The sequence below is a fragment of the Corythoichthys intestinalis genome, chromosome 2 (genome assembly GCF_030265065.1).
Source record: "Corythoichthys intestinalis isolate RoL2023-P3 chromosome 2, ASM3026506v1, whole genome shotgun sequence".
Taxonomy (NCBI): Eukaryota; Metazoa; Chordata; class Actinopteri; order Syngnathiformes; family Syngnathidae; genus Corythoichthys; species Corythoichthys intestinalis.
This window is the reverse complement of record NC_080396.1, coordinates 53627484-53638267: the sequence shown is the minus strand read 5'-3', so window position 1 is coordinate 53638267 and position 10784 is coordinate 53627484. Positions and strand designations below refer to the sequence as shown.

Here is a 10784-nt window from a genome sequence, read left to right as displayed (position 1 = left end):
CAGCCAGTGTTGTTCTTTTATAATGATTCTTCACATTACAAATGTAAATAATGCAAGTTAGTAGACGTGAACACCCCGCCTGTATTACATTTTGTGTCGCACGCATGACGACGAGTGCGACACATTTTTTCGACGACAAGATTTCCTCAAACACCGCTGAACTTTAAAATGAATCATCAGAATCATCATTATCACAATTGTATTATCTATCCTTGATATAGGCTCGTCGTTAACACCCCATAGTGGTATAAAAATGACAAGCACTAAAACATTCTAGAGTCTAGACACGTACACCTGCTAAGTCCATGAAGAGTGGTAATAAAATGTTGCGCTCGGCTATAATATGGTTAAAATCAGTCATCATAGTAACACATTGTTAAATTATTATCTCTGATAGTCTGAAATTAAAATGAATGCTCATCAATGTGAAACCCATTAGTGAACGCCCACAGTTTAGAGGGCTTATATTATGTTGAATTATATTTGGAAAATTGAATCTCTTTTAAATTTAAATCAAATTATTTCATAGATGTTATGAAGAATGTCCCACACGTTATGGAAGATAGACATCTAAAGTACATATCCGTTAAGGCCACTTGCAGCGCCCTAAAGTGATTTTGTATGTAATGGTTTGTGAGCTCCCTCTAGTGGTTTGCGGAAGGCTGAATTATATAGGGCGCCGTTTGTAAAGCAGCACATGCCGAAAATTACGACAACATTTTCTCACATTTAGCGCCACGCAGTGTTAAAAATGTGATGTGAAATGTTTGCGGTCACTTTTTTTTTTGTGCACATTTACAACATTATTTAGCAACTTAAATATTTATTTTTAAATATTAATTATTGGACTTGAATGTCTAAATCCAGTACAAAATATGTATTTAAATGTTAAATGCAAATCTTAAATGTATATTCTCTATATATATTTTAAATTTATATCCTAAATATATATATGAAATTTATATCTGAAATATATATATATCCTAAATCTGAATTTTATATTAAATCCTAAATGTATATGTTGTATCTAAATATTATATTTAAATCTTTAATCTGGAAACATTCATTCATTTTCCATGCCGCTTTTCCTCACGAGGGTCGCAGAGGAGCTGGAGCCTATCCCAGCTAACTCTGGGCCATAGGCAGGGGACACCCTGAACTGGTTGCCAGCCAATCGCAGGGCACAAGGAGACATACAACCATTCACGCACACACGCATACCTATGGACAATATAGAGTGCCCATTCAGCCTACCATGCATGTTTTTGGGATGTGGGAGGAAACCAGAGTTCCCGGAGGAAACCCACACAGGCACGGGGAGAAAATGCAAACTCCACACAGTAAGGCCGAAGCCCAGGATTGAACCCTCGATCTCAGAACTGTGAGGCAGACGTGCTAACCACTCAGCCACCGTGCCACCAATCTGGAAACAGAAAACTAAATATTTAGCGTAATATGCAAATCCACATGACTGGAGTCTGGAAGTAACAAAATAAAAGCTGAAGCAGCTCAGACTGTTTGTTTACGTGGCTTGAAAATGAATAAAACCTACTCAACGGTGGCAGTTGTCTCTTGGACATGATTTATTGTGATAATAACAATATCTAGGTAAAATACACATTTAGGAGAAACCATTTAATGAGTATTTTGTGCTTTTAGTGTCACTTTTACACACGAGCCCTATAAAGTTACTAAGAAAAGCCACGAGGGGTCTCTGTTGGACTGGACTGGAGAGCAAGGTTGACTTCTCTATCTTTATCTGCAAAAATCCCGCGTTTCTCACAGTCGGCGAGGGTGGGCTGTAAGAAAATATGTCAGGCGAGTCAAATTTACCCGAAACTATCAGCAGAGCTATTCTGACTGCAATAAAAAGGTTTCCCAGTGAGAAACGCGGGATTTTTGCAGTTGAAGTTAGAAAATGAAACTAGAAAACTTTACAGAGCTCGTGCGTAAAAGTGACACTAAAAGCACAAAATACTCCTTAAATGGTTTCTCTTAAATGTGTATTTTACGTAGATATTGTAATTAACACAATAAATCATGTCCAAGAGCGGACTGCCACCGTTGAGTAGGTTTTATTCATTTTCAAGCAACGTGAACAGTCTAAGCTGCTCCAGCTTTTATTTTGTTACTTCCGGTCTCCAGTCATGTGAATTTGCATATTACGCTAAATATTTAGTTTAAACTGTTTCCAGATTTAAGATTTAAATATAATATTTAGATATAACATATACATTTAGGATTTAATATAAAATTCAGATTTAGGACATATATATTTCAGATATAAATTTCACATATATATTTAAGATATACATTTAAAATCTATATATATAGAATATAAATTTAAGATTTGCATTTAACATTTAACTAAATATTTAGTTCTGAATTTAGACATTCAAGCCCAATAATTATTATTTAAAAATAAATATTTAAGTTGCTAAATAATGTTAGGGTTAGGGTTTAAATGTGCAAAAAAAAAAGTGACCGCAAACGTTTCACACCACATTTTTAACACTGCGTGGCGCTAAATGTGAGAAAGTGTTGTCATAATTTTCGGCATGTGCTGCTTTACAAACGGCGCCCCATAGAATTAATAGTGCAAACTGCATCCAGTGACTGTGGTTCTTGTGTTTGTAACCAAATTGAGTACATTTTTCACTCGTTTGTTGTCAAACCTTTATTCCGGTAAATATTTTATTTGTGAAATAAAATACTTGAATTGGATCTTTATTTAGGAGTAGTTCTTGATATGCTTTATGCAAACAAAGTATTAATGTTCAACCTATCCAAAGTTTCAAGGATTTCATGATAATGGGGACTTTGAGAGGCATTCAAAGTGGTAAAATGAGGGCTCAATAATCATGTTCATCGGGAAGTTTAATCTGATGTGGTTGCTCTTGGCATTAGTTTAATTTTGATTGGATTCTTGGGTGAAGTAAATCCTTCATTTGACAACTCCAATGGGATCTAGGAGAGTAAAAAAACAGGGGTAAATAAAAAAAATACCAAAAATCCATCATGGCTTTAAAATGATTAAAACTGTCGACTCACTTCTGTTTCTTTGCAGGTGACAAAGCTATAGTGCTGCAATATTTCCACCAAGGCCAATTTCATCATCAGGAGAGCAAATCGCATGCCAATGCAGTTCCTTGGTCCTGCTCCAAATGGCAAGAAGGCATAAGGATCTATATTGTCTTTGTTTTCTTTACCGAACCTAAAAAGGACACAGCAAATAACTGTTTTTGGCCGACTACCAACAATAAGACAGAAATGAATTTGTAATTCATTCTCATATACCTTTCAGGTTTGAAAGATTCCGGTTCAGGCCACAAAGAAGGGTCCCGGTGGAGAGCGTAAATTGGAACCATAACAACACTATTCTTAGGAATAGTAACGCCACAGACTTCCACTGATGTCTTTGCTACCCTTTCAAGTCTTGTTGCAATAGGGTACAGCCTCGCTGACTCGTTCATCACCATATCCAGGTATTCCATCTGCATCAGGTCGTCATAGTTTGGCCGAACCTAATTGAATAAAAGTGTAGTGCTAGGAAACCCAACTTCTCGATAATAGACATGTGCCAATTACCGGTTTCAAGGTATACCGCTGTATGAAAACGTCACAGTTTGAAAACCGCAAAAATTTTCAGCCATACCGTCCCTAAGGTACTAGCTATTTTTTATGTCCCAAAAATGCAGGGAGAAATCCCTCGCTTGCAGCTGCAAGGCTCAACCCTCCCCCACCCGTTGCTGCTCACTGTCAGTGAGTCAGGTGTTCTACATGATGGCTGGAGGAGGTAAAACTCCTGAACCCCCACCCCATCGAAGAAAACATAATCGCTCGTATGGGAATACTTCAGCTACAGAAAAGTTACAGACGGCCTCGGCTTAGAGGAGGAGGGCCAGCTGATATGTAAAACATGTTTGCGGAGAGTGGCTCCCAAGGCATTCATACAAAATAAAAGCTAGTAAACACTATCATGAACGTTTCCCACCAGCTAAAAGAGTTAACTCCAGCGTTTTTAGTGTGTTTAGCGGTGGAAAAACATGTTTTTTTCCTCTCTGGCAAATGTCTGTTTGAGAAAAAGTGTGTGTATAATGTCAACAAGATACGAGTCATATACATGTGCTTTTAATGGAAAATAATTCAATTATTTTTGTTCTGATAAAATGGTAAAAAGGTAATGATGTTGAGCTGTGGCTGTGGGTTTAGGCTCACCTAAAGGATTTTATTATTTTATATATGTAGGATTTTATTAGTATTTTATTTAGAATTATTGTTTATTTAGAATATTTCAGTTATGTTTTGTTATTTATTTAAATTTATTTTAACATCATACTTATGTTTCAATTTGCTAATACGTATGTTTTGAAAAATAAAAAATCCTGTTCAATGGAATAAAGTTTTTTTTTTTTTTAAACCCAGATATCACACACATTTACACATTATAGAACTATAATTGCAATGCCGTGATACCGTGAAACCGTGATTTTTTTGCTTAAGGTTATCATACCATCAGAATCTCATACTGGCACATGCCTAGTTGATAATAAGATACAGTTAAGTTAAAAAAAAAAAAAAAAAAAAAAGACCTTATTTGGAAATGTTTCATCAATCTCCTCCTGGAGGGCCTTCTGAATGTGAGGGTTGGTTGCTAGGTTATAGGCAAAGAAGCACATCGAGCTGCTGCTTGTTTCATACCCAGCAAATATGAATATCATTGCTTGAGAAAGGATTTCGTGATCAGTCAGGCCTGTAACACAAATATGTAATCAAACCAAATGCAAACCAAGAGTTATCAAGATTGTTGTCCCCCCAGTGTATTTCTGTATATTGTTATTGACTTCAGAACTCCAAAACTTGCCAAAACTTTCTTCAATGTGGTTCCATTTAAACCAATCAAACACAAAATACAGGAGTATACCAAGTCATAATATTTCAAATGTTCTGTTTCTTTTATGTTTGTTGTTGTTGTTGTTGTTTGTTTGTTTAAACTACCTTTTTGGTCGTTCATATTTTCTTTGCTGGATTCTGAAATCTGAGAGTCCACCATCAACTGCATGAAATCTACTCGGCTCTGAAAGCAAGAAAAAGCATTTCAGTTTCACTGAAAACAATAATAATCCTGAATATGATATACAGTAAATGTACAACCACCAGCTTCAAATATCTGTCTTGACCAATTTACTTTGCAATTGTTTTTTTTTCGGTCAGATTTGATGGTCTTTAGGAAGTTATAGAAGAAAGTCAACACATCAGCGGGAAAGAGGGATATTTCCATCTTCTCGATCAGTGGCCGCAGAAATGGAAAGAGAACTGAGATCAGAGGGAAGAGATTTAATATTAAAAACTGGCCATGCACAGTCACATGAAAAAAACAAAAAACTTTTAAGACTATTGTACCTACCAACAAGCACAATCAAAGGATTCAAGAAGTTGAACTTGGTCATTTTCTGAATGTTTGCCACAAATGGATCAGCGGGGCGGTTAATAGAGTCAATATCTACACTGAAAGCAGTGCTTGCTACAACATCCATACTGTAAGGTCCAAAAACACTGTAAAACATCCAATATGGCCTTATTTTTCACTGTCAAAGGGAATACATAATGAAGCCATTACGCTGTACAAAGATCCCTTCCCTACTCACTCTTTGACATTAATGACCTCATCAGCATCCACTTTCCCCTGAAGACTTTTGAGTAGATTACTAGAATGCTGCAGCATTATTGAATACATCTGTGGACAAATACAGCATGGTAAAAATTGAATTATTGTTAGAAAAATAAACAGTTCCCGTGAAAATGAAACTCTCTTTTTTTATTACTACCTCTTTAAGTCTCCCACTTGTGAATGACGGCGAGAGTACGCTGCGAATCCTCTTCCAGTCCTCATCTTCGACTATTGAGACGGCATCATTCAAAGGCCCATTTAAGCCCAGATCCTATAAAAACACACAGTGAATGAATGAGTTGTTTTTGTGTTTAATTATTTTATTACTATTTATATGATTGTCCTCATTTTACCCGTCTGTTGGTGAATACAGAGTAACACTCCTTAACCAAGATGGTTTTGATCATAGCTGTGTCCATAATGGCCATAAGAGGCTGTCTGCCATCATACAACCTTACAGCAAACATTGTTAAATAACCAAGTACAATATCAACAAAGTAAAGACAAACAAATTATCCATACAATACACTTACCCCCAAACCTTTCCATACTTTTGGAAACATTTTTGGTCAAAATTATGGATACCCTAACCAATAAAGGAACAAACAAACAAAACAAAAAAATCAATACTGATAAACAAAAAAAAAAGATATTCAAACCTTAAACTAATTTACTTCAGGTCAGAGTGGTTGAATATATCTTACCTGCCGGTACTCTAGAAATGTCCCAATAAAAGGCAATGGTTTGGGACCTTTGATTCCTAATTTCTTGAAAAAGTTATATGGGGCAGTTCCATAGCTGGAAATGGAAAAACACCAAATTAAAATCTAACAACTGTTATTAAGAAATACGTTACTTTTGAAGCATATTTACGTTACACTGTCAAGATTTTTAAAAATTATTATTATAAATAATAAAAGTCATTTCTCTTGATAAATTAGGTAGCAAGTAAACTAATATTTCAAGGTTTACTATAATTCCTTTAGGAGCAGTGCAAACTTTTTTTTTTTTTTTTTTACTTTTAAACCTGTCCTGTTCAGCTGCTTAGACATGGCGAACGTGGATCTGAGTGTCTTCATAGGTTGAACAATTTTAATGTGTCACATTGGAATGTACTCCAATCGTGGTTGTTTTTACTGTGTTGTGTTCAGGCAACGCTGAAGTGTGACTTGAAACTTGTTTTTCCACTCTCTGCTCCACTCTGCGTGCCAGCCTGCCCACCTCATTATCAGCCACTCCAGCACCTACATGCATTGTCAGATCATCCTTTGTATTTCATTTCCCCCCCTCTCAGCAAACCACAACTGTAGTAATCATGGCGTTTATATGTTATAGTCATGATATGATACAGTTTCAGTTTGTGTGTAGTTTTGGTAACATATCACAAATCAAAAACTACTTCCAGCATCAAATCTGAAACTTTTCAAATCTAAAGTAAACATGTCTAAACTTCACTTACAGTGCCAGTAGAGAAATGACAATGGCTATTAGAGTCCATGTCTCGATGGAAAAATAAAGGGAAAAGCCCATCTTGTCCCGATCCGTGCTGTCCAAAATGTCTGTTCAAGTAGTGGCAAGTAAAGCTCCAACAGTTTTGTCCATTGATCAAAACCGTGTTATGTAACATGTAAACATCAGTTCAGTTGGACCAGAGCCTAGGGAGGGTGGAGCAGTACTTGCGTAATAATAACCTTTTGACTTACTTACTGAAATATGACTACAGAATTTGTATTTATTTAATTAGTTTATTTATTTATACTTCATATAAGGATTTTTAAGAATAGGTTTTGTATTTAGGTGGTACTGAATATTCATTTTGGGTCTTATTCTTTTTCCCATTACATTATTGATTATGATTCCATAAATGTTATCGACAGTTCTTGTGCATGGTAATGAACAGTTTCAATTTAAGAGGTACTATATAATTTCATTAACTGTACCTGTATATAAAGACATAAATTGCATGCCTGCCTGACCTTTGAGCTACACAATACTTTTAAGATGACTTAGAATGTTTACCTTGCAATAAAGAGATAAAGTCAAACAGTAATCACTGTTAATCTTTTTGGCTCCTCACTGTAATGATGATCCGAGTTCAAAGGTAACTTTCCCCGTCTGTGGTTGCATCATCAATGCAGATAGATGCACCTGGTTCACTGCCACTGTTCCATCGAAAGCATACTGTAGTATTTATTTGAGCTGAATCAAGAGTGACAATAACATCTGTGGGTATGGAAAATGAACCAAATATAGGGGGTTAAAACTGATCAGACAATATACATGACAAGACATACAGGATGTTGCTTATCATAAGTCTAAGTGCAGTTCGGGACAGTGACACTTACACTAGTTACTGATGCTATTTTTAGATGAGAGGACATACAATGATGTGATATACCATCTGGATCGCCAGTGTGTCCTCCAGGTGCTTGCTGGTAAACAATAATTGACCTAATTGACTATTCTAATGAAGAATGGACCCGAATCCCTTCATCAGAGGTGTTAATGACATTGTAAAGGACACCTGTCTAATTGTAGCTAACTTGTAAACTATGTGAGTACACCTGCCCCTCTGAAAGGCTTTTATATACTAGTCCTTCTCAAAAAATAGCATATTGTGATAAAATTCATTATTTTCTGTAATGTACTGATAATCATTAGACTTTCATATATTTTAGATTCATTACACTTAACTGAAGTAGTTCAAGCCTTTTATTGTTTTAATATTGATGATTTTGGCAAAAAAGTCAAGAAAAAACAAAAATCCCTATCTAAAAAAATTAGCATATTTCATCCGACCAATACAAAAAAGTGTTTTTTAATTAAAAAAAAAAAAGTCAACCTTCAATTAATTATATCAGCTATGCACTCAATACTTGGTCGGGAATCCTTTAGCAGAAATGACTGCTTCAATGCGGCGTGTCATGGAGGCAATCAGCCTGTGGCACTGCTTAGGTGTTATGGAGGCCCAGGATGCTTTGATAGTGGCCTTAACCTCATCCACAGTGTTGGGTCTGGTGTCTCTCAACTTATTCTTCACAATATCCCACAGATTCTCTATGGGGTTCAGGTCAGGAGAGTTGGCAGGCCAATTGAGCACAGTAATGCCATGGTCAGTAAACCATTTACCAGTGGTTTTGGCACTGTGAGCAGGTGCCAGGTCGTGCTGAAAAATGAATTCTTCATCTCCATAAAGCTTTTCAGCAGATGGAAGCAAGAAGTGTGCCAAGATATCCTGATAGCTAGCTGCATTTACCCTGCCCTTGATAAAACACCGTAGACCAGCGGTCTCAAACCGACTCCACAAAGGGCCGCAGTGGGTCCTGGTTTTTGTTCCAACAGATCCAGCACAAACAGTTCAACCAATGAGGTTTCTACTAACATAAGCAGCACCTGATTGCAATCAACTGATTACACTTGTAAGAAACCAGATTGGTGAAAAGGTATTTGTCTCGTTTGGTTGGAATGAAATCCAGTACCCCCTGCGGCCCTTTGAGGACCGGTTTGAGACCACTGCCGTAGACCAACACTAGCAGCTGACATGGCACCCCAGACCATTACTGACTGTAGGTACTTGACATTGGACTTCAGGCATTTTGGCATTTCCTTCTCCCCAGTCTTCCTCCAAACTCTGGCACCTTGATTTCCAAATGACATGCAAAATTGGCTTTCATCTGAAAAAAGTACTTTGGACCACTGAGCAACAGTTCAGTGCTGCTTCTCTGTAGCCCAGGTCAAGCGCTTCTGCTGCTGTTTCAGGTTCAAAAGTGGCTTGTCCTAGGGAATGCGGCACCTGTAGCCCATTTCCAGTGGCTCTGGATGTTTCTACTCCAGACTCAGTCCACTGTTTCTGCAGGTCACCCAAGGTCTGGAATTGGCCCTTCTCCACAATCTTTCTCAAGGTGCGGTCCCCTCTTCTGATTGTGCAGCGTTTCCTGCCACACTTTTTCCTTCCCACAGACTTCCCACTGAAGTGCCTTGATACAGCACTCTGGGAACAGCCTATTCGCTCAGAAATTTCTTTCTGTGTCTTAGCCTCTTGCTTGAGGGTGTCAATGATGGCCTTCTGGACAGCAGTCAGGTCGGCAGTCTTGCCCATGATTGCAGTTTTGAGTAATGAACCAGGCTGGGAGTTTTTAAAAGCCTCAGGAATCTTTCGCAGGGGCTTTGAGTTAATTTGTTGATTCAGATGATTAGGTTAGTAGCTTCTTTAGAGTACGTTTTCATGTTAATTTTTTGAGATAGGGATTTTTGGTGTTTCTTGTTTTTTTTTTTTTTGCCAAAATCAGCAATATTAAAACAATAAAAGGCTTGAACTACTTCAGTTGTGTTTAATGAATCTAAACTATATGAAAGTCTAATGTTTATCAGTACATTACAGAAAATATTGAACTTTATCACAATATGCAAAATTTTTTTTGAAGGACCAGTATGCAATATATTTGTTAATTTATCTATTGATAACTACATCCCCCACAAACATGGAATTGGTTCTTGCTTTGACCCCCTTCTCGTCTAACAGAATGTCAAATTTAAATTGAAGTGCATTTTCAATACATTGCTGAAAAAATGGGGGCCTCTGGGTAGAAGAGAATTTTAATGATTTATAAATAGTATAAAAATTAGGTTATATTCACGGGTGCTGGTCTGAAAAATAAAAAGTCATCTACAATAAATATTGTAGCTCTTATATAAGTGCAATTATCGTAATATTACATGGTCAGCATCTCTTTGTGGATCTGATAATCTCTTCACTTGCTTCATTAATAAAATTTTCAATACATTACTCGTATACCCTACAGTTGAATAATCTAGTAATCACCAACAGAGGGCAGTATAGTTTAACATAATGCAGCAAGTTGTTGCAGATACAGTTGAGAAGCTGAAGGTTTGCCAAAATAATTTTTCCTTCTCTTTTTAAAGGTCATCCAATACAGTGTGAAATTAATTCTGTAGCACATCCAAAATCCTAATTGGCTCACATTAAGCAAAATGAATGAATGAAATGAAATTGTAATCTGTTTTTTGCATCGTTTATTATCCAGCTCTCCGCTGACTTTCCAAGGCAGCATTTTGCTTTTCCAAAAACTAACAGTGGTTTACAGGTCTAACC

General features: G+C 36.7%; 1 protein-coding gene across 2 annotated transcripts; it reads right to left on the bottom strand.

The window, feature by feature from the left end:
- Positions 1–2669: 2669 nt before the first annotated feature.
- LOC130908552 (cytochrome P450 3A40-like) lies at positions 2670–7280 on the bottom strand. Of its 2 annotated transcripts, XM_057824099.1 has the most exons (13): positions 7131–7280; positions 6376–6469; positions 6205–6257; positions 6025–6124; positions 5829–5942; positions 5649–5737; positions 5408–5556; positions 5189–5316; positions 4999–5077; positions 4593–4753; positions 3298–3524; positions 3052–3214; positions 2670–2967 (listed from the first exon to the last, which is right to left on the bottom strand). In XM_057824099.1, the coding sequence occupies exons 1-13, from the start codon at positions 7199–7201 to the stop codon at positions 2878–2880; spliced, it is 1518 nt and encodes a 505-aa protein (XP_057680082.1). In that variant the 5' UTR covers positions 7202–7280; the 3' UTR covers positions 2670–2877. The 2 variants fall into 2 exon arrangements, with proteins under 2 accessions (XP_057680082.1, XP_057680091.1); XM_057824108.1 differs by lacking the exons at positions 6025–6124; positions 6205–6257.
- Positions 7281–10784: the final 3504 nt, after the last annotated feature.